This window comes from Cyprinus carpio, chromosome A23 (genome assembly GCF_018340385.1).
Source record: "Cyprinus carpio isolate SPL01 chromosome A23, ASM1834038v1, whole genome shotgun sequence".
Taxonomy (NCBI): Eukaryota; Metazoa; Chordata; class Actinopteri; order Cypriniformes; family Cyprinidae; genus Cyprinus; species Cyprinus carpio.
The window spans coordinates 3,294,581-3,318,698 of NC_056594.1; the positions used below are offsets into that span (position 1 = coordinate 3,294,581).

At 38.8% G+C, this 24,118-nt stretch overlaps 3 protein-coding genes across 10 annotated transcripts in view; 1 reads left to right on the plus strand and 2 right to left on the minus strand.

Moving 5' to 3' along the window:
* Window positions 1–136: 136 nt before the first annotated feature.
* On the minus strand, window positions 137–3,925 carry LOC109061809 (E3 ubiquitin/ISG15 ligase TRIM25-like). The gene is made up of 2 exons (XM_042712624.1): window positions 2,078–3,925; window positions 137–1,288 (listed from the first exon to the last, which is right to left on the minus strand). The coding sequence occupies exons 1-2, from the start codon at window positions 2,819–2,821 to the stop codon at window positions 407–409; spliced, it is 1,626 nt and encodes a 541-aa protein (XP_042568558.1). The 5' UTR covers window positions 2,822–3,925; the 3' UTR covers window positions 137–406.
* A 7,883-nt stretch (window positions 3,926–11,808) lies between these two features.
* On the plus strand, window positions 11,809–17,036 carry LOC109061849 (twist-related protein-like). Its single transcript, XM_042712635.1, has 2 exons — window positions 11,809–12,940; window positions 16,499–17,036. The coding sequence occupies exon 1, from the start codon at window positions 12,063–12,065 to the stop codon at window positions 12,678–12,680; it is 618 nt and encodes a 205-aa protein (XP_042568569.1). The 5' UTR covers window positions 11,809–12,062; the 3' UTR covers window positions 12,681–12,940; window positions 16,499–17,036.
* Window positions 17,037–17,932: 896 nt separating this feature from the next.
* LOC109061808 (histone deacetylase 7-like) overlaps window positions 17,933–24,118 on the minus strand; it is an 89,102-nt gene continuing 82,916 nt past the window's right edge. For all 8 annotated transcript variants that reach the window (XM_042712627.1, XM_042712626.1, XM_042712632.1 and 5 more), the window contains 5 exons: window positions 22,953–23,071; window positions 22,672–22,805; window positions 22,379–22,460; window positions 21,162–21,300; window positions 17,933–20,936 (listed from right to left, as the gene is read on the minus strand). In XM_042712627.1, coding sequence (XP_042568561.1) covers window positions 20,894–20,936; window positions 21,162–21,300; window positions 22,379–22,460; window positions 22,672–22,805; window positions 22,953–23,071 — 517 coding nt within the window. In that variant the 3' untranslated portion in view covers window positions 17,933–20,893. The remainder of the gene's footprint in view (window positions 20,937–21,161; window positions 21,301–22,378; window positions 22,461–22,671; window positions 22,806–22,952; window positions 23,072–24,118) is intronic.

Below are 24,118 nucleotides of genomic sequence, written 5' to 3' on the forward strand. Positions count from 1 at the left end.
CTATTTAGAATAAGGAACACATATTCACTATTAACTAAGAGTTTTCCCTGTACAAACTCCTAATTTGCTGCTTATTAATAATTAATAAGGTAGTTGTTAAGTTGAGATATGTGTAGAATTAAGGGATCTAAAATACGGTCATGCAGAAGAAGGCATTAAAATGTGCTTTTTAAGTACTAACAAACAGCCAATATGCTGGTAATATGCATGCTAATAAGCAACTAATTAATATAGAGAATTGGTCCTTAAAATAAAATTTTACCTAAATGTAGCACTTTCCTAGACTGTGCCAAGGCGTTTATTTCTATGTGCAGATGTTTATATAATAAATGCATAAAGGACAAAAAAAAGACAGAGATAATGAAGAGTGTTACATAAAGTGAAAATGAAAGCATGTTCGTATCAATCAAGCTCCACTCAAAAGAGTTATCCATGACTCCTCTGAAGTAGAGTGGATCCCGAATGCAGGATACACTATGTCCTTGAACACAGCACTAAATGTATGAAGGTGCTGCCTTCGCCCTCCTTGACCTGAGCTGTGGAATGCAATAGTTCCTCCTTCGTAATCCAGGGTCACTTCGACCCTCTTTGGCGGCATGACCAGCCCTTCACCTACGGACACATTAGCCAAGTCGTAGCACGCCGTCAGCTTCTTGTTTTTCCACTGCAGCCTCCAAGAGCTGGTGTTATGCCCCAGCCTGCTGTGGTCACCTTTGCGCGGGATGCTTTTATAGCACAGTCCCAGAGACCACATACATCCAGGACCAACCTCCACTGCCCACATGTGAACCCCTGTGGAGAAACTCTGGGTGCACATGACCTGAGTGGCCGTGGAGAAGCGTTCGCTCTGATCTCCAGCCGTGTTGCTCTTAACTCCGGCACACTGCTTGACTGTTTTGAGATCGCTGGAGAGCAGAAGACTAGGATGGGCCGTGGCTGGGTTGAAGGTCAGGTCTAGAGGGTTCATCAAGCCATGGAGGTACTCCAACAGAAGACTCATCTCGGCACGGAAGCCGTCTGTACGTAGGACCGAGCGTAGCTGCTTGGCATTGGAAGACTCTTGGGAAGGTAGTGCAGGAATGGTGACGTTAGCAGCCTGGCGGATCCTTGCTTCGACGTTGATGTAGTTCTGGATGAAGAGAAACTCTGAGGATTGAGAGAGAACCTCACCGGTGCACTTTTGGGCTTCCTGCAGCTGGTGTAGACAACCCTCCAAATCGCATAGATTGGCCTGCCAGCCTTTGTCCCGTGAATGAAGCTCGTCGTCCATCACAGTGCTCATACGACTCTTAAAACATCACATATAAACAGCGTTAATGTGCTTTACCGGAACATGACTGCATGTCGTCAGCACTGGTGTAGATCTGTTGCTCTCTGCATAAGTGATGCTGACATTTCTTTGGCATCACTACTAAAACCTACCCAGGCTCATTGGAAATACTCTATCTACATTTCTGCAAAGCTCAAAAAACTTACCTATATGTATGAATTGCTGCAGTTTCCAGTAGAAATGAACTCTAGAGGCAGTAAAATTCTGACAACTTTTATTCCTTTACACACAGAGTTTGATTTACAGGGGTAGAGAAAGCCTAATTTGGCACAGTTCATTTCACAATATTGTGTTATGGTGATACTTTTGAATGATGCCGCTTCATATGTGTGGGTTTTCTAACGCAGTAGGTTTGCTCGGTGAAGCGCGCCGGTACAAATCCAGTGAAACTACAGTTTGAGAAAACAGCTCAAACACACATAGAAGTAAGTTAAAACAGTTTTATATCACTTTTGCAACACTATCGGGTAGGTTTAGGGTTGGGCTTGGTGTAGGTGGTATCTTATTTTCCAATACAATAGAGCGTTAACTTTTGACGACACTCACTAGACATTTGAATTCAGAACCGCCGCAATACATGCAATACATCCCTGCAGGTGTCACGCTGAAACTGCCGCGAAACGTGCAATAAGAAATGTCACCTCAAGCACATATTTCCAATGAGCACTGGTTGACAAAAACCAAACCTGTATATATTGTCTGAACACATCAATCTGGACTAGTAGCATCATTTTACACCATTCTTACCTTGTATGTATTTATAAGTGAAGTCATGTTGTCCAGCAGTATGTTTGCTCTGGCCACAAGTTTATCTTCGGCCTTGTCCGTTGGACCTTCGCTGGCGCTTTTCAGCAGAGCTTCTGTCATCTGTAGCTTGTCAGACACAGACTTCCCCAGTTCCTCAAGAACTCTCTTCATCTCCTCCTTCGCCACCTCGAACGTCTGCACCTCGTGGTGCTGGTGAGTGCCCTCCATCAAGCACTCGGAGCAGAGGAACAGGCGCTCCTGCGCACACAGGTACTCCGTGACCTTCAAGTGCACCGGGCACCTCTTCCCATCCCGTTCTGTGGGCAGCTCCACTAAGACGTGTAGCGAGCGGTGCCGTTCCTCATGTTTTTTGAGGTGGCTGGAGCACAACGACATTTCACAGCGTGTGCAGAATTTCACCGCAGGCATTGGGTCGTCCAGACACTGGTCACATGGCATCGTAGGGCCTCCTCTCAGTCCGCCGCCTGTCGTGGCCACCAAGAACCCATCCACGATACTGCTGAGCTTGAAGTTCTTGGGGAGCTCCTCCGGGCTGCCGTACTCTTCCCTGCATTCCGGGCAGCGTCTCGGGGACTTGGGATCTTCTGCGCTGGCAGCATTTTGAATACAACCCAGGCAGTAATTGTGTCCACAAGGAAGGGCCACGGGATCACGGTACAGCTGTAAACAGATCGCACAGCTCAACTCCAAAGCTAGACGCTCCTCAGGTTTGCTTTGAGACATGTCTACAGGTACTGAGTGAAAGCGCTTCTGCGTGTCGGCTTTGAGAAGCGGTTACTGGTCAAGCCGGTTCTGAGCCTGTGCTGCAACATTCCAGGTACAGACGACATTGCCGAGAAATGCAAATGGTTCTACCGTCATCGTGAGAATGATTTATAGTAACTGACATGATGTTTATGGACAAAACAACAATCTCTAATGGAAAACTGGATAAATGAAACACTGCGGGTAATTATGCATGCTGATTAGACTTTTTTAAAACACATCATGCTCTGCGGTCAGAACTCAAAGGTGGACATTTAAGATGATCATTTAAAGAAAAAAGAAACCCAAGTAAATCAATAATAATGAAAGCAACTTTTCACAAAGAACATGTGCTATGCTTCTCAGTGTTTATAGTAAACACTTATTCCTTTCCTCCGTGTGGGGGCTCTTTTTGTGCCACATCTGAAAACCTTGAGAGTGTTTCATCCTGTTGCGCTAACCAGAAAACTTTGGCACTTTTGTCAAGGAAAGGAAATGGCTGTCTGAAAATGACGTGGTCTAACACAGTCACGCTATGATCCCTTTGAGAGGGGATCGAAATCAAATGCTTTTGATTGTGTCGAAATTTTTAGAAAGAGCTTCGGTGAAGAAATTAGATTCAGAGGAACGTAATACTTCTCTTTCAAAGCTCAATAATCCTAAATGAAAGACTCTTGTATCTTGTATGTAATCAGACCGTCAGATTGTTTGCTCAGAACTTATATATACAGGAAATTTATACCACATTTGGTCCTGTCAGAAAAAGGCATAGAAACAACTAAAGTTTGCAAGTGTCGACTGTAAGTGCATGACATGTCTAGAGAAATCCTCAAGACACTTATCAGACTCTGAAAAGTGCTCAAGAGTCTCTTAAAGATGAGTCAGACAGCTGAAGCTCCCATCTGTAGGATATATAAAATCCACCAGAAGTCTTTTTTGTAAGCTTCTGTCGTTTGATTTGTGGGAGACGTCCAGGTGTTGTGATCAAAGAGAAAAACCGTCTCACTGTTGTCATCCTGTCCGATGCAAAAGAATGAGAAGTTGCTGCAGGGAAACTTTAACCAAAGACCTTTAGATATAAACAAAAGCAGAATTATCATAGCAGTATAACAATACAAATTTATCTCTGCAAACCTGTGCATCAGGTTTAATTATAGGCAGCAGGCTAATTCCCATTTGACATGCGCTTTCAGTTTGAATTGAAAATTGAAAGGATTTTTTTTTTTTTTTAATCAACTCACATTCCTGTCAATCAAAACTTAAATGACTTTTATTGCTGTGGAAAACAGGTTATCAAAATGACAGGTATAGTTTTGTTACTGGATTTTTTACAAACAAAGGATTTTTTAGAATGCGTATTTGTTTTCATTTCATTTTTGGAAAACCGGTTTCATTTTAACAATCAGCAGCTTGAAACTGGTGTATATTCTTAGTTCATTTTCTTCACAGAATTAGGAGTTAAGGAACAGCTGGGAGTGAAGGCACCACTCAGTGTCATGCATGTCTGCCATCTCGTGGTCTAATATATATCTGATGCATTACAACACACACTGAGTGATCATAACTACTTCTGTAAGGATATCTCTTTAATCTGCTGTTTTCTGTATGATTAGAATTGTTTTAGTGGATGACATGAAGGCTGGAAGAATTTCTGTACGTGGGGTCCAAAACTCTTATCACTAGTGAAAATGCCTTGCACTCATTTTTAGTTTAACAATAATAATTCAAATCTTTTAATATATATATATATATATATATATATATATATATATATATATATATATATATATATATATATATATTATCGACAAAACAAAACAAAACAAAAAGTAGAGTTGTGTTCAGGATTTCAGAATACATCAGTATGGTTTGTGACTCCTCTGCTGTAATGACAGCTGCATTTACGTTGACATGAACAAAACTTGACGATCATGATTTGATAATGATCCACCAAACATCTGCTCGTCTGTACTAAGAAATCCACATAGGATTTCTAAAGATTTCTTCATGTTTGGTTTATTTTCAGGTTTTAAGTAAAACAAAATTGCAGTTTTTTATTGTGGACTTCATTCTACATGTATATGTGTTCAAATTTTACCACAAAAAAAGAACGGAAAACCTACATTGTAGGTATTTTGTGGACCAAATGAGGAAAACTAGAGACTAAATATGGCATTTGCCAAATGTTTAGGGAAAGGGCTTTGGGACTGAGTTAGTCAGTAAGAAATACCATTGACTCAATTCAATGGGAGGTCTTTACTATGATTTAAAAAGCAAATGTGCATGAGTTTTGTTTGTATAAACCACAATTATGATAAGGATGGAACTGTAATTTCCATTTAGACGCAGCTGAAACGGGTTCAGTATTCAAAGAGGCCTTTCCTTTCCTCAGTGCTTGTTAAAGCATCCGTGGGTTCTGCAGGTAATAGGGGTCCCTAACCCAGCAATAACAGCCACTTTGAAGTGGAAACGCTATTAAATCAACTTCTGGCTCCCCTCCTCCCACAGGAACAAACATGAGCCTGGTGGACCAGGGCCTTTCTCCACAACCTACCACACAGTTCTGCCTCTTAAATTTAATTAGGCTGTAATAAAAAAAAAAATTTGAAACAAAAGTGCACTAGACAGAATGCATCCTTGGAAACAATGCTGCGTTCATTCTTTGTAGTTTAGCCTGTTTGATGGTGTCTTGTATGTCAGACTTGGACTGTCAGAGGTTTGTAAAGTGGACTTAAAGGGATAGTTCACCCAAAAATCAAGATTCTGTCATTTTTTACTCTCACTGACTTGATGACTCACCAACCCAATAAGAGATTTTGAAACAGTTTTGGTTACTATTGACTCCTATTGTATGGACAAAACTACTGAGACATTTCTCAAATGATCTTCTTTTATGATCCACAGAAGAATGAAAGCAATATAGGTTTGGAACAACATGATTTGATGCAGGTATTCATTTATTTATATATATTTTCTCAAACTGATGTCTGTTGCATTGCATCTCACAGTTTTTGTTTTTTTGTTTTTTACAACATGAGTGGAACCTTTTTAAGAAAAATTCCGGTAGCACTTTATTTTACAGTCCTGTTCCTCATGTACATACTATGTACTTATTATAGTAATTACAATAACTATGTAATACCTAGGTACTAACCCTGGGTATTAATATAAGTATTACCTTAACCCATGTAGTTACCTTGTATTACCAGAACTTTCTTAGATAAATACACCGTAAGTACACTATAAGTACATGTAAGTACAAGTACTGTAAAATAAAGTGCAACCAAAATTATTCTGATGGTGGGATTCCTCATGAAACTTTCAGGGTTTGTGTATGTGTTAAATATAATAAACCACTGTAAATTAACATTCAACTGACAGCCCTATTTTTGGGACATCAGATTTGATAGTTTTCGGTAGGTATTAAATATTAGTGCTGGTTCCATTGCATATATTAAGACAAAGTGTGATTTGCAAACTGCAGTTTTAATAATATACAATATTATGTCTTCTTAAATCCAGGAGAACTAATTTTTTTGTTAAAAAAAACAACAGTCTTTTAATGTGAATGAATCCTCTGTTTATCTATGGTAAAAACAAGTTTTCCTTATGCTAGCTGATGAATCTGTTTATGTTCACTGTCATGCTTATTGCTGCAAGGTTCAAGCGATGCATTAGTGACGTGAATTAAGAGCAGGCATATGGTGTGATGGGGTTATTGGAAGAATCCCCCGGCCTGGCAGTTATTTTTGTTCAATAGCATTTACATAAGACATGAATGAAAAGAACCCATCTTGAATCGGGTAGAAACCAGATGCCCATGCTGACATTAAAAGGTCCTTTGGAGACGCAGCTTCAAAACGAATTTAAGGAAATGCCGCGTGTGCGGAACAAAAGCCCAAAGCTATTTATGTAATAACCATCAGAATTTACAGTTCTGTTTAGATCTTTAAAACTTTGCCCGTGCTGTGTGACTTTGCTTTATTCTGATGTTTGGTCAGCTCATGAAGATCAAGTTAATGATGCCTTTGGCATTTCGAATAATATTTAAGCTGGTTTTAGAATATATGAGGTCAGAATCTGGGTTTGTGTTCGGATATTTCATTTCATAAAAGTCAGTATTTATGTATAAAAAAAATTAATGGTTAATAAATAAATGTTCTATCAACCACTGATTTGAAAGTGGACACTTATGCAAAATTGTACAGATTTAGAATTTAGAAACAACTAAATGCTTTTACACTAAGGAGTTAAAAAAAAAAAAAAAAAAAAAAAAAAAAAAAAGATCTGTGAAGATTCTTCAAACTTTCCACAGACAAAATAACAGCAAACAGCTTTGGAATGACATGAGCGTGAGTAAATAATGATGGGGTTTTCATTTTTTGGACAAAATAAACCTTTCTTATTGTCTTGCCTTAGAGGTCAGATGTAGATTTCTCATGACCTGGAACTGGATCAGTCTCACCTTTTCCTATGATCCCACCATGACCTCTTGCAGAAACACCTCCATGTTAAGCGGCTGCACACAGGAAGTGAGTCCTTTGGGGAGGAAATGGCTCCCAGATGTGTGGATGTGACCCAGAGCTCTGGAGAGGGAGGTGAGCGAAGGTCAGTCCTGAGGGAGGACAAGAAAAACTGACAGCAGTGTGTCACAACCCACCTTCATCACCGGATTGCGCAGGAAAAACGTCATTTCGATCGAAAACATAAAGGTCCAAAACATCTGCTCATACTCCGCTTATGGAAACAGAAATCAGATGCATTTTTACACATTTCTGATGGTGCTGTTCCACACTATTTATTTTTTACTTTTAATTAAAACTTCAATTGTAGCTAAACGGGACACTTTAGGGACCAATTCTCACTTTGACAAGTTGCTTATTAGCATGCATATATCTTGATGATGAAGCCAATGGCTCTACAGTGATATTTTTGTTGCAAGTGTTTGGCACCTTCATCTGATCCCATTATGTTCTAATACAAGCGTTAATTTATCGAGGCTGAGCAAGGACGTTTGTTATGTCTGCATTGTCATTGTAGTAGCAACAAACTCACAAACACAGATTGCAGTGGTCTTTCATCTATGACCCGGCTTTTTCCGCACGCTAGCAACAGTGAGGTCATCGCAGCCGTATCAAACAAGCCTTGCAGATGTCCACCTTCAGATACTGAAAGACTCATCCCAGTTCGTGTATCGATCACATCTTTCTCTTGTGTCACATTAGAGATCGTCTGACGGTCGTTTCAAAGCCCAGAATGTTTTGCTGTGTTGCCGCACATGTTGTTTAGCAATGCACGAACGTTTCGTCCCCGGTTCTGCGGTGAGGTGGCAACAGGGTGAATTAGAGGCACGAGGGATCGAGATGAGGAAAGAGAAGAGCGAGGGGTCTCCAGTGTTAGTGAAACATTATGTCACGGCCTTGACGAGGAAATGAAAAGCGCAGCATCAATCAGGCGTTGGGCCAAGATCAAAGCCAGCCCCACACTCTCCCATATGGTTCTGTTTGACCAGTGCTTTGCTTTTCCCTCTTTGCTTTTTTCTTGGCCTCTCAGTAGTTTTTCTTCTTTTCTGAGAGCGGGCCTTTTGTTTTTTTCCCCGTCAGAAATTCCTCCACGTTACTGAGGCAACGATGTGGTAGCACGCAAGGTGAGAGGTCTAAGAAAACCAAACCTGCCACAGATTCTCGGTTTCACACTCGTCTCGCCAACATTTCCTCCTTTTTCCTGCACTCTCTTTCATGTTTCTCTTTCCTCCTGGTCCTGTGTGTAGCACCATATATTCTATTGCAGTATATTCACTGGTTGATGTCTTATATGCGTGTGCTCATAATTCAGGGTTGGCATGCATTTGCGCATGTGAAAGTCTGCACAGAGAAATGCATGAAGGCACATAGCTTGTATATGAGTCAGTGAGTGTGTCCATGCAAAAACCAAAGAAAAGTCTTACAAGTTAAGTTTAAAATATCCACCAAATATTGAAAATTTACTCGTTTGTTTGTAGGTTTCATATGGTGTTTAAAAACTTTTTTATTTTTTAATTATTATTAGATATTCTGCATCTAGTCTGCGTCTTGATTACACCAAGTAAAAAAATGCCTGATTTTTAAAAATAATAATAAAATATCATGCCACATCTACTTAAGAAATATTTTTTTAATTAATTAATTTAAACTAAATAATTATTTTTTGTAATTAAGTAGGAATTAAATTTCCTACTCTAGACTTCTAGACTTTCTACTCTTTTAATGATTCTCCTGTTTAATATTTGGACAGTTGTATCACCTTGACATTTTTAACTTTATGCCTCCCCAAAAATGAATTGAATTTTAATGTGGTTTGGAACAAATGAATAGATAGACATACATACATAAAAGCATTTGTGCCATGAATTTTAAAACACAATCCTTTTGGAGAAATTCTGAGTTCATATTGTGTCAGTGTATAACATTACAAATATGTTGGCCCATACGATGCAAAGTTTATTTATATAGCACATTTAAAAACAACCAAAGATGACCAAATTGCTGCACAGAGTTTAAGAAATAACACAAATAAAGAGTAAACAGTAATCACCAGCTGTAACACTGGGTAAGGGTTTAGTGCCGCCATTCCTCCTTCTGTCCTGGTTTCAGATTCAGGCCTGAGATTTGCTCAGACTCAAGAGTCTTGTGGACCCCAGTACCACTTTCACCAGGGGATCCTGTGTTACTATCGCTGACCCAATTCTAATCCACTTCTGTCCAAAACTCTCGCAGCACACCATTGTTTATATCAGCCGGCGTATAGTTTCTCCATAACTCTGGTACCCCTAAGCTGTTTATTTCCTGTCAGTGCGTTTCGGTGACGTTGTGGTGTATAAATGTCTTGATCAGACGCAGGTGCGCGGTGTGGGAAGGACATGTGATCGGATTTGCTCTGGAGGCTGATTTTGACAGGGACCACCATGGTGCAAATCTAAACAAGCCAAATGCCAGTGAAAGTGCCTCCAACTCTTTGTGACAACATGGAGCAGTGTGAAATGGGTCACTGTACATGCACATAAAAAAAAAAAAAAAATCATCTACAAATGTGAACATCTTTCACAAATAAAGGATATTAGACTCCTGGCCTGTCACCAAGACAGGGTGCTCATATTAGCAATGTCAATAATTGACTTGTGCCATTGCTTATTCCTTTTTCTTTTTTGGATTCAAAATAAATGAATCCAAGATTGGGTAAAAATATAGCATGATAAGAGATTTACAAGTTATTTTTAAAAGCCCGCTCATTTTTGACCAGGAAATCCAAATAAGGTAAAGAAGTTTCAGCACAGCACAAGGGATGAATATTTTTGACTGAAAATTGTGTCCACATGGCAAACCTGAAATATACAAGTCGAAGGTATATAGATGTAACTGTGAATAGCCCTCCAACGTATCACATTTTGTATTTCCCCCTTTTCTGGTACCGATTTCAGCTCACGGGGCCTCTGCTAATGAGCAGATGATAATGTTTAATCAGGTGTGTTAGATATGGGAGCTGGAAAACTGATCTAATACACTCACGCATCAAACAAAGCCTGGCCTCTGATTACTCCTGAAAATGTATGATGTTCTTCTGTTCTGCTCTTTATTACCAAAAAATAAAAATACCAAGACAATACAAATAGGATGCAATTACATGTCTAGGTCACTTAGTCATCAGTCAGAAATGTCTTGGTCTTCCACTGAACATTCTGTCCCTCTCTCTTTTGAAATCACTGCTGCACCCCACGGCTGCATAATAGATCTGTCAGTTTTCTTAATCTGCTAGAAGACACTGAGACAGAAGAGAGACTGAAAAATGAGGCCCTTTGTTTTTATTTTTAACTGTTGATTAGACCGCCAATTCTTTTCAGAAATGAATTCATTGTTTTTGAATTTCATTCTTGCATATGCTTTGTTTCTGAAACCAATTTTAAGTTCAGCAGGACACTAGTTATGAGATTTTGAAATGAAATTAGCAATCAGAATGACAGGATACAATCAAAGCGGGCTTGGTTTCATTTAAATTGACACATTGTACTTAGTCATAAAGGTCAAAATAAAGCTAAAAACATTATTGACGTAATGATTTAATTCAAGGCCAGATTAGCTTTGAGATCTCGGACAGTCCTGACTCCAGACCCTGTTTTTCCTCAGACTCAAACAAAACACTAGCTAATAGTGTGCTGATATGATGCTACATCACATAAACATTGATAGCATTTCTTTTTTGTCATGGATTTAAAATGTTTAAGTGAAACAAAATGTTATGCATTCCATATTATTAAGTGTTTATGTTCATGGTTATTTTAAGCTACATCTGCATGTGAGATGGCAACTTTTCACACAAACATACACACACACACACACATATGAATATTCACGCACAAATGAATTTGACACAATCAACTAAATATAAAAACCCACTCACTGTCCCACTTTTAAATGCACATAAATGCAAGTACAGGACAGAGAAATGGACATAGACACACATGACATACATAGACACTCAGTGATGTTCGAAATAAAGTTCAGTTTACCCTTGAAAACCTCGCCATGCCATAAAGCCAGCAGAGAGAGCATGAAACAGCATGCAAAACAGCAAGCCTGCTTATAAGCCTGCTTCTCAGCTGCTTCCTATTGTCTGTCTTGGTCTGTGCTGGGGGAAAAAACGAGGAGGTGTGGGGTTTTGGAGTGGTGGAGGGGGTGTGTATGGACCGAAGGCTTGTTTTGGGAGAAATCTGGAACCAATATGCTTCAGACAATTTCAAGAAAACTCTACAGCAGAGTCTTTGCCGCTACCTTGGATTGCGCCCCCTCCCTCTGGCTCTATCCTCCAATCGCGACGTACATTGCCTTCCTGTTTCCTTTGAGCCGGCTCCACCCCTCAACCTATCCACCTCTTAACCAATCGCTGATCAAAGTAGGTAGGGCTTTGGAAGACTTAGCCACTGGCCTTTATAAAAGACCTGACAACCAGATAGTGATTTTGAGGTTCCAAGAACTGGCCCACAGCTACATGACGTACTGAGGAGACTGAGGAGATTTTTACAAACCCAGATGAATGGCCGTATATCTTGAGTTCGGAAAAGGCACCTTTTTGCTTTGATTTGTTTTGCTTGCCATTAGAATCATTCTCAGTCCAAGGGCAAAGGACCGTGCCACAAACAAAGCGAAATAGGATAGAAGCACAGGACTGACAAGGACGACTGACCGTCATGCGAGAGGAACAGTCTTGTGGCGACTTTCCCGAGGGTGGGGTCCTACCCAGTGAAGAGGAGCAAGAACGTCGCCCCAACAAGTGCCCTGTCGTTGTTGCACCACCGACGGCTGTTCGAAAGCGGCTGACAGGTCCCAAGAAAGAGCCTGGTGGACCCCAAACACAGGACAACAAAACGTCACTACAGGGCCCCTCTACGCTCGCTCCCTCTTGCCCCAAGCGGCCCAAGAGGAGTTCTCCTCCTTCCTCATCGACCTCTGCGGCCTCCCTAGTGCCCACCGTGAGCTCGGTGTCACCTGTGCCCGGGCAACCATTCGAGGACCTCCACACGCAACGAGTGATCGCTAACGTCCGGGAACGGCAGCGTACGCAGTCCCTAAATGACGCTTTTGCCTCACTGCGGAAGATCATCCCCACGTTGCCTTCAGACAAACTGAGCAAGATTCAGATCCTCAAACTGGCTTCGAGATACATCGACTTTCTCTACCAGGTTCTCCAGAGTGATGAGATGGATGCCAAGCTGGCCAGCTGTAACTACCTGGCCCACGAAAGACTGAGCTACGCCTTCTCCGTGTGGAGGATGGAGGGCGCTTGGTCCATGTCCGCCACTCACTAGACGTTCACCTGTTCCTGATCCTACCTGCCGACCCTACAGCCCTACGAATCTCCAACCAGCCTCTGAACTCCGAACCTACATTGTGCCTGAGAGAAAGTGACTGACTATTAAATCTATCGCTGTCTGTATACTAGCTACAGCTTCAGCTTCACCAGCAACAGCCATCTGACTCCTGCTGCCATGACTTGACCCTGCCTAAAGCTGACCTCTGACCTTCCAACACCGATCTTTTCACTTTTTCTCAGAGCAAACCTCTACAGGTATGTCAGACCTCGGGTCAGCAAAGTGAAGTGTTATAAATGAAATGAGCACAAAGATTTGGTTTAGCCTGAGTTGTTGATCTGCAAGCTCATGCTTCTCTATTGCAAGCGAGAAAATGACTGGCTCATTGATTACGGACTTGGACTCGTTGGGTTTATTACATACATCATAACGATCAGTGTAGAGTGCATAAATATTAGTGTATATTTATACTGTACTGTATGCTTTATTAAATGGTGAGGATCAGGGAAGCTCTACACCCAGTTACAACAAAGATCCCAAGTTTTAATAATCTAATAATGTTAATTGTAATAAATTATAATTATGAGGGTATTGTCACTAAAGGCTTTCTTCAGGGTTGAGTTTCTCCTAGCAAGTACTCTGGCTTGGGCAGTGCTGGAACAGAATCTGTTTTTGTGGCTAGACCTTTAACCAGCTGGAGTAGCTCTCGCCTGCTATTGGTCTAATGAACAGTTAACCTGTTTCAGAATCAAATTTACATCGCAAATTCAATAGAATGACACAAAAAGGTAGATATTTAAATAAAAAGTTTGTTCAGTGCTGAATAATAGTTTTTCAAGGATTTTGCTAGTTTTTATCTTATGTATAATAGACTTATAAACTCATAATAGACTGGTTAAAGATCCACAGGCATTGGAAGCAAATCGTTGTGTTTATATATATATATATATATATATATATATATATATATATATATATATAGCTTGTTTGTTCTTGGAAATTGGTTTACGAATCATTAACAAAGAAAAAAAAAAATAATGCATAGTAATACTACATACTACAAGACACAGACTACTTTTATGATAACTACACTTACAATGTGCTGGATATTAATGACTTTATTTTCCATACAACAATTCTTTGCACCAGTAATCGGTTCTAAAATTTGTTAAATGCTAACAACTTCAGATTCACCCAAATAGGAATAGGTATTTAACAATAGGAATTCATAACTTCAAACATCTGTCAATTGGTTTAAATGGAAAATAATAATAATAATAATATTGATTTCAACCCCAGGTTAATAGTATGAAAATTAAGGGTAACACTTTATTTTGATAGTCCACTTTAGACATTCAACTACCTATAAATAACTTTGCAACTGCATGTCAACTAGCAGTCATTAGATTATTAGTAGACCGTCCACTTGATATCTACTAACACTCTATTTTGATGGTTGCTCAACAGACATTCTACTGATTATAAGTAACTTTGCAATTACGGCAACTTATTCTACTAACCCTAACCTAACAGTCTACAAATGCTCTAATGAGAGTTAGTTGATATGCAGTTGCAAAGTTACTTTAAGTTAGTAGAATGTCTAAAGTGGACTATCAAAATATAGTGTAACCAAACTGGGTGCATAAAAAAACAAGAATCTGTGAGATATTAGCCATTTTGAGAAAACAGCATGAATTCTAAACTCCTCTTTAATTCCAAGATTTTGGATTTCCACTTACACGTGTCTTTGCAGAGAAATATATTCGCACAGACAAATTTATTCATGTCATGTGATCCATGTTTATTGTAAACGCTTACTTGACAGGTTTACCGAAATATTACTCAGGACAACTTTCAGCTTGTGATATTTCGCTATTGAGGTTATCATACGCAGGCCTACCAGTGTAGTCTCTTCTATTGATCTCATAGTATGCATTGCCATAACCACAATACATTTAAATACTGCATGTAAGTATTAAAAAATAAATAAATAAATAAATAAAACACCACAATACATTTTTATAAAATTATTGTCTGAATAATTTTGCACTGGTCAAGCATATATTTCTAGATTTATTACTAAATTTATAACTAAACTAATTATTTGTTAGTGCATGTGTAATAACTATGTAATTAATATGTATTTAATAAAAATGAGTAATTATTTCACATTATGTTCCAGTAAGCTCTCAGACTGAGAAACAGAGGCCATGTGTTGCTATTAAAGATAACAGGGAACAAAGAAAAATCATTAACGGGAAAGAAAAGTGAGTTAACAGGAAGCAGGGAAAGGTGGAGAGGACTCTCCTTTAGCCCACGGGTGTAAATCGCCCTCCCTCTGCCCTTCACGGGATCTTGTATCCAGTGTCGTGCAATCAGAGGCGACCGGCCCTAGACATGCAGGAACCTAATGATTGGAAACAGTTGTGGAGTGTTACAGAGGTGTGTGTGTCTGTGTGTGTGTGTGTGTATGAGAGTTACACGGCATACAACACACACAAATACATGCTAATTCAGTGTGATGATATATATATATATATATATATATATATATAGTTCGATGTTAGCATATATGAAGAGGAAGATTTTAGTGAACGTGTGACTTACCGATGCTATCGATTTTTGGCCACTATGAGAGTTGGGAAATATTTAGCTGGCATTGTGTAGTTTTAAGATGGTGAAATTCCCCTGTAACTGAAACAAAGATGTTCTGCAACAATGTGCCAGCAGTTAGTTGTGCCCAGGTCCAGACTAAATCTCTACACATCTCTGCACTTAGTTTGGGAGAAAATGTGCAGAATCTCACTGTTAGAATCTCTAGCTCTCATTGTAATCAAATAAACTTAAATACTTAACCATGGAACAGGCAAGGGATGTGTAGAATTTATCCTGGCACCAATAGAACTGACAATTTTGCAGTTTTTCTGTGGAGCAATTTCTTACATTATGCATTTAAATGCAACAATATTAGCAATAAATTGTACACGCTTAAAAAAAAATAAAAAATATTCGAAAATAAACCTATTACAAAGCTATTAGCCACAACCAAAATCACAAAAACATCTTCAAAGATCCTTGAACTTTGAACTATTTTTATGAACCAGTCCTGGCAATTATCATAATCTTAATAAATTAAAATTGCATCTTCATGTATTGTTTTTTAGTCACCCAGTCTGTTGTGTGCTGTTAATGGAAACAGAGTAACTACGGCTCTTTGTCAGGATTTATTTCGGGCTGTGGTTTCCTTGGACTAGTCATATCCACCACATACTGTATTGCTTTAGCAATGTCCTTCGTTTAAACAAGATGAGTCAATGAGTTTGCCGGTGCTCATGGGAATGATTGCTTTGCTTTAGGCTGTGATGACATGCAGATTCCAGCAAACCGATTGGACAATTTAAATAAAGCTGTTTATTAAGTAATCCAGATGCAAACATGAAATGCTTCCTCTCCTCAATGTTTTCTCCAGTGTTTGCCTTTAACCCAAACCTTCACTTGTCCATTTTCAAGTGGTATTATGGCCTGACAAATAATAATAAAAAAAACTTAAGTGTAAAATAATCCATGCATTTTTTAAATTATTATTTTTTTTAAGGTCACAAAAGCTGCATGCATAACAATTATAAAAAATTAAGACATGCAAAATGTTATTTAAATAATTGTAAATGGAGAATACAGTACATTGTACTGCAGAACATTGAAAAACCCATATACATACAAATTACAATATACTTGTAAATACTGTACATATAAATGCATTACCCAGTCATTTTGATAATTTCTGACATGTTCTTCCCTTCTGTCTTTCTCAACAGTATCCCACTATCCCAGAGGACATCATGCTTCAACTACAAGCCATCAACCTTTCCTTTCTCCTAATGGAGCAAAGCAACAAAATGCAAAATGCAAAATGCAAAAAAAAAAAAAAAAAAAGATCCTCCACCATCTAAAGGAATGGACACCAGCGGTGTCTAAACTAAGTTTGCTCAGACAGTTCCACATGACTCTGAATCAAACTCTGGAAATCAGTGGCAGAGTGCTGATTTGAGATCAGCGTTCATTGACTTTGACTTTGTATGGACACACAGAGGCAGACATTGACTGTCATAAGGACTCTACATGTATAGCTAACCTTAGTCTGATGGAACAATGCTACGTAGACTCACTATATTCCCTGATATACAGATCTGATCATTTCAGAGTCGATGTGCTTGTCATTTATGCTGTATATTAGCCAACATTATTGCTTCTGTGACAGTGTAACAATTGTGTCATGGTATATACCACATCCATCTAAATGCATAAAGGTTGTTACACCTTTAAAAAAATAAAGCTGTAAGATTAATTCTGCAATTTGATGACTTGGTGAATATCAAATGCATTAAGTTAGAGTTATGAGAGTTAATTCATAACAAGCATGTTTATGACTTTTAGTGCAATAAATACTTTTGAAGAAAATTTAATCATTTAACAAATGAGAAATGTAAAGGACAAAAAATAAAAACAGAAATTAATCTAAAAAGTTTGAAGCATTAGATCAAGGTGTTCTTGCTCTGCTTGTACGAGTTCTTTAGGATCCAGACAGACACCACTAATTACGTAATTAGAATAAAATGTCGGCTAAACTTGGTCTGCACATAAACTTAGCATTATCCTTTTTAGTTTGAGGCTTCAATAAATATATGTCTGGTTGGCAAGAAATAAGACAGACCGCCTCACCACAAAAGCGCCACATTCTGTTGTTTAGTACTTGTAATTAGGTAAAGCAATTACAAGATGTGTGTTTGAAGCAAAGTGCAAAACACACAGCCACAGTGGCCCAAACTAAAGCAGAAGCCTAAACCTGTTACAATAGAAGAAACCAGTGACCAGATGGACCACTGACCAGTGCGGACCATCTAATGACTTCAGGCCAGTCATTAATCAAGTATTTCAGATTTCTTTGGTTGTGTGCATGTGCAATACATAATTGTAATGGTTCATCCTTAGACGCTTCAATAGATGCATGACACACCTGAAAACTATAGTTTCTTAGTATATTTCTTATAACATTATTGCTATTCTAAAATAAAAAGAACTTGCTGTAGATCTGAGTGAATGTTTCTCAAATAATGGAAAACAACTGGATGTGCGGATGTGACACATTTGATTCATTTCTTTCAGTTCCCTGGTATTTGATGTTCAGACAGAGAGAAAAAAAAGAGTTTTCAAAAAAATAAAAAAATAAAAAATGACAAAGCCAAACAAAATTTACGCAAACAAAAAATGCTTTTCTTTTTAATTAGGAAGATAGAAACAGTACAAAATAGACATTCTTTTCTATACACAGAGAAATAAAGAAATGGGGAATAAACAAGGGAATCGTTAAGTACATGACGTTTCGGAAACATCATTTCTGTTATTCTGTGTTAAACAGATCCAGTTAGTGGGGGTACTTCAAGGCACATAGGTGAAGTCTTTTGGCTGTAGGAAACTATTTACATTGTCCATACAAGAAGGCGAAAGGGAATAAATGACAGAGGAATTAAGACGGCGCTGGTTTGCTTTTACATGAGCGGTGACGACAGCACACGCTCTCCGTTTTACTTCATAAAAGGTTCGGAGAGATGAGAGAATACAAGAGGTATATCAAAACAGTACAAATGCACAAAAGCTATTGTAAAAATACACCACTAAAATAGAACTGTATGTAAGACGCATATCAGTGTCCAAACTGCAACGGAATGTCAAGCTCTGTTTGTAGTCACAGTCCCAACGAAACTGTCACTAAGTGCTGTCGATCTGTCTCTAACCAAGTCGATTTCAAAGATGAACGGGCCTGTTTTGTTGATGGTGAAATGCAAGTGCACTGTTTAAAGTACTATAAATACACAGCAAGATCGCCGCTAGTTCTGAGCGATTAGCTATGACTTCATTAATGAGTGAACGTCTGCATCTGCTCTATTTTACAACAGTCTTCACGGGGGTCTGATGGGCAAAGGCTACCCAGGGTCTTCATGAAAACCTTTCAAAACATCGATAAATGGATGGGGCTATTTACATGGAATCATACAAACGTATAACTAGCCACAGTGGTTTGGTACAAGGCAAGAAATGGATGAATTAAAGACTTATTGGTCGGGCAGGTGCTGGACACTTGTTTCCGCAGCATTACAGAAATCTCACAAGGAATGCCTCTATTTTAATTCCACATGTTCGCAATAACAGCAGTTTGTCAGGTCACGAGTGTTTCTTGTAGTGAACGCAGGAATGCATGTTAACGCTGTATTTGGTTGTGAATACAGTTGTAAAAGATCGACTCAAAAAGATGGGATTCAGTCATTGTTTTAAAAATCCAAAACTTGAAAGAGAGCCGTCGGGGCGTTCATTAACCCAAAAGCACAACGCAAAAGTCAAACAAGCACCATGAACGGTGCTACTAGTCCAATGTAACATCCCCACCATGAAGACAGCACGCATTAACTTTGAGATACTGATACAGCATGTGGACGACAATTTCCAGAGGTTTGGCCCATCAGGATTATGCAACTAGACAAATTTTTCTTTCGAAACGTGAAATAAGTGATATGGGTTTTGAAACCGAATGTGCTGGTGGAGTGGCACAGTATTTAAAGAGGTCAGTCCGTTTTGGTTTAAGGTTGGTGTGACATTCATTTCGGTTCATTGAAGATGGCATAAATGTAAATCCCAGCGGCTGAGAGACATATTTAATATCACTATAAACTTCATCCACACAACTGGTGTGAATTAGACATCTATGTGCAGGCTGTGGAAAACAGAACGCCATCCAAAAACAATGCATCCCTCGTAAAAATAATAGTAAAAAAAACAAAAAAAACCTTCAGTAAGTGCACAGCGGTGAAAGAAAATCATTAAATGCGCACCAACTTTAGACATGTCTTCTCCACAGGTTAACAGGCTGGTCACTTCCCTCGTCCAAGACAACAAAGATCAGTGAAAAAATACAGAACACTGTGTCACAAAAGAATTTCACACACTGGCGTTAAAGTGGCTTCGAGAGCCCATTCAAATGTCGTTTTTGCTTGTGGTCAATTGATTGTAAGAACAGAACAGACAATAGATATGACTGATAGATACACATGTGCACACATATAAAGATCATATTCAAATTAGTTTGGTCTAAAAAGAGGCTGAGCGACTTTGCGTTACAGTTAGTCTAGGGAAAGCCTAAGCACTTCCTGTGTCCATGATATAACATGTACAGTGGTCATATTGATGCGACGTGTGTTTAGAAAGATGGGCGTATATGTGTGTTTTTTGGGGTGGGTGGGTGTGTGCAACAAACTTGCTAAAAGCTGGTCTGTCCCTCTGGCCTTCAAAAACATGAGGCATTAAATCAAACACACAGAATCAGTACAAATAAGTATCTCGAAGTTATTCAAGTTTACAGCCTTCATGCCGGGAATGCAGGTAGAATGTAACTGAACTTGACAAGAATGCAACTGTTTTTTGCTTCACTTTAAAAAAAAATATGAACGTTATGCGTAAAACTAAATACAGAATTCGATCTTTCTATTCCCAGAGGTTTGGAAAATTTCACGGTTCACATTATGGAATGCACAGTGCAAAAAAAAAATATATATATATATATGATTTATAAAACCCACAGTTGTCATAATCGTTTTCTTCTTCTTCTTCTTCTTTAGTGGTTAAATTGGTTAATAGTTATGACATCATAGAGTGGAGCCACTTTGCGGTTGCCAGGTGCAAGGAAACCCCTCATTTTCTCCCAGCACAGTGCGCTTGTCAGGGGTAGTAAAGTGGGCTGCCTTTAAAAAAGGTGAAATAATCCTCAGCCGCTCCTGCATATCTTCTTTCGCATCTCCAGCTAAAGTAAATAAGTCTCTTTTGAGGCACTGGAGGTGAATATTGAATGACTGCAGTGCATTCTTTTAGTGAATGTTAAAAACACACTAATGCACAAAGCGGCCTCATGCGTCCTAGTGTGTTTGTGTGGTACTTGAAAGGAGAAGATGCCGTGGATCCCAAAGCCCCGGCAGAACTGTGGCTGCGGGTTGTTAGCTTAGCCGCGCTTTGCTGGTGGTCAGTGTCGAGGTGGTGTCTTGGGGGAGGGGCCGTGATGAGGAAGCCACGCCCCCGAGGCACTGCTGGTCTTGAGGCACGGCTCGTTCACATGGTGTGGAGCGCCATTTGGTACTGGACAGTTTTCAGACGCGTAAAGACCTGGTTTAAAGGGATTCTTCATCTTGCTCCATGGGTTCATCAACAAGGCTGTAAAAAATGAGGTTTATGTTTAGCATCAAACAATCACCATATGTTTTTTTATGCTCAGGAATGTTTCATAATTTCCTCCAGCTCTGAAGCCCAGTATAGATTAGAAGGGAAACAAATACACGAAATAAAAGAACAAATTGTGTACAAAACAGGACCAAGCAATATAGAAGAGTGACTAATTGTATTACTTGCATTTAGAAAAATGTCTTCATCAGGACTCACCTTTTGTTGGCCAAGACCCCTACGGAGAGGGACGCCATCGCATTCACTGTGTCCATTTCCTCACAGTCTTTCCTCTGGGCACCCAGAAACGACATCCCCTCTGTGCCCACCAGCGGCTTCAGTGACGACCAATACTGACCTGAGACAGAGAAAGATTTCAGAATTAACAGACAGGACTCATATTTTGCCATAATTTACCGTTCCCTGTTGTTCCAAACCTATTTGACTTTCCTTTTGAAGTGAATCACAAAAAAAGCTATTTAGCAGAATGTTAAAGCTGCTCATTTCCTTTAAATGAAAATACTAAAAAGCATCTGCAAAATACTGCATACGATTTGTGTGCTTTATTCTGAAGCTTTTTTTGTGAAAAGGAGACTGAAATTTAATGACAACTCTGTCTCATATTCATGTCATTTTAAACATATAACATGTTTTTTTCATGTTTGAAGCACAAACTAAGACATCTTTAATGAAACTTGAGATTTCTGTCCCTCCATTGAAATCCAGAGAACCAGAACATTGACACTTTAAAAAAGTTCATAAAGACATTGTAAAAGTAACCCATCTGAACCGAGCGATTTAAGCCAAGTCTTCTATTTTTATTTATATTATTAGAGACATGATTTTTTTATTTTATTAACATATTTAATTTGGTATTTGATTATTTATTTAGATAATCAAACATGGTATATGGTAGAACCGACGAGGTTTCCCTGATGCTGGAGAACTATAGCAGAGGAAAAGATAATGGAGACTTTTTAGTTGTTTTCTCAAATGCAGATATTGTATGTCCTCATATAGACATTTAAAATAATAATAATAATAAAATTACTGTGTGACTCATTGTACACTTTTTTGCATGAAAAAAGCAGCTTGGATACTCTTGCACACATGCATTTCTTTTCGGGTTCCACCGATGACAGAAAGTCATACATGTTTGATAATGTGAGTGACGAGTCTTGATGACAGATTGTTGAAAACTACATAGATGCGGGCAGATAATGGCAATAGCACAGAAACAGAAGAGAGAGGTAGTCTTCGCCACGAAGTGCATACCGTTGTTTTCATAGGAATATTTTGGCAGAGCAGGAACCATGTGGTGCAACAACGATGATCATGATTATAATTAATTACAAAGAATTAAACAAATGTGTGCTACCAGGAAGCCAGTGCATTTCAGGATAATTAGAGGCAGACTGGGACGAGAGGACACTCACTCTGTATTTGCAGCACTCTCTGGAGTGAAAGCACTGCGTTGGCATTCGGCGTCTGGAGGAGAGTCGACTCAGGAAGAGGCTCCTAAGAGAAAACGAGGTGAAGAAGTGTGTTTTTGTTTTTCCTTTTAAACAAAGAGCATGTCATGCAAGACTTTGTCAGATAAGTCATGTTAACACCCTTACATAACAAGAGTGCTCAGTATTTGTTAACAGCAGTGGTATAACAGGATTATAAAGGTATAATAAATGAATACTTGTGATGGTATTTGGACAGCTTATGCATGAAATCTGACCTCTATTCCCAGCAGAGCGCTGACACAGGCCTCAGAAGCATCACATATGGCTGTGAGGTCGTGACCCCCCTCTAATGCTAGAACCACGCGTCCTCCTGCTAACGCCATCAACTGCCGAGTCAAAAACCCGAAACCTGCGGAGAGACCAATACCAACATTACTGTCACAGTACCGAAACACAAACATTTTCTGAGACCGTTTAAAAATGAAATGCATGAATTTTACTTTAAAAGTATTCATATTTCAGTACGTCAAGGACATTATCAACATAAATATCCTACATTTAGCAGTGACTTTGTATCCTCCTAATGGAGCAGGGTGTCCTTCCACGGCGTCAAACCCTGAAGAAACCAACACGACGTCCGGGGAAAACTCCTGAGCAATGGGCATCACCACCGTCCTACACATCAGAACAATGCATAGACATCATTCAGTTAATATTATATCTGTCATAGCTGCACTTATAGATAAGACTGCATTACTTTCCAAATTTTTAGCAACTATTTTAAAACTAAAGCCTAGAGAGGCCTAGTTAATAGCTATCATTTACTCATACTCATGTCATTCCAAACCCAAATGACTTTCCTTTCAAGACATAAGGGAATTTAGATTATGATTCATTGATAATCTTCACATGTTAACCACTGCACCTGGATCACTAGTGAGTTGAACTCGAAAAATGAATCGTATCGTTCATACTGCTGTTATGAATCTGGATCAACCGATTCATTGAAAAGATCCAACGAATGATTCGTTCTTACTTCTCTCTTGAAGTCGCCAACCAAAGCCGGAGCAGATGTCAAGATAGTCAGTGAATAGCTAATTTAATTTCAGTCCATTTCTGGCTTCAGAAGAGTTCTAATATAGTGCATGAGTCACATTTACGATACTTTTATGATGCTTTTGGATCTTTTTTGAAGCTTGAAAATTCAGTGTAATTACATGAAAAAGCAACCAACTAGAATCTCTAAAACATCTCTCTCTTTTTTTTTTTTTTTTGTTCCACAAAATAAAGTCATGGGGCACAGTACATTAATTTTCATTTAATTTTTTTTTCCATGAACTATTCACTTAAGGGGTCTTCTGAGGCATGACACAAATATTTTTATGACACAATTATTTATTTATTTTTAAATGGATGCTGGCTATATAAACATTCTTTTACAGTTACATTTACTATTAATAACACTCAGATTAAACAATTTATCTTTAATTAAAGAAGATTTTGTAAAATTGCTCTTAAATAGTTTTTTTTTTTTTGTATTTGTCAGTTTAACATCAGTTCAGATCAAAGCCTTTCCGGAAATGTCAGAAACTTGCCTAGAAGACTTTCCAAAAGTAGAAAAAAAAAAAAGAAGTGAAAAAAAAAAAGTGGCGTTCTTGTTATAGTTGACAAATTCTACAAAAATGGAGCTGGCCGAAGCACAGCGTGACAATCCCAGTGACT

Excerpts from the sequence above, each read along its gene's own strand:
- LOC109061809 (XM_042712624.1), bottom strand. The coding sequence starts at position 2,821 with ATGTCTCAAAGCAAACCTGAGGAGCGTCTAGCTTTGGAGTTGAGCTGT. Across the intron at positions 1,289-2,077 it reads CACTTATAAATACATACAAG|AGTCGTATGAGCACTGTGAT; the intron begins GTAAGAATGGTG and ends TGATGTTTTAAG.
- LOC109061849 (XM_042712635.1), top strand. The coding sequence starts at position 12,063 with ATGCGAGAGGAACAGTCTTGTGGCGACTTTCCCGAGGGTGGGGTCCTA.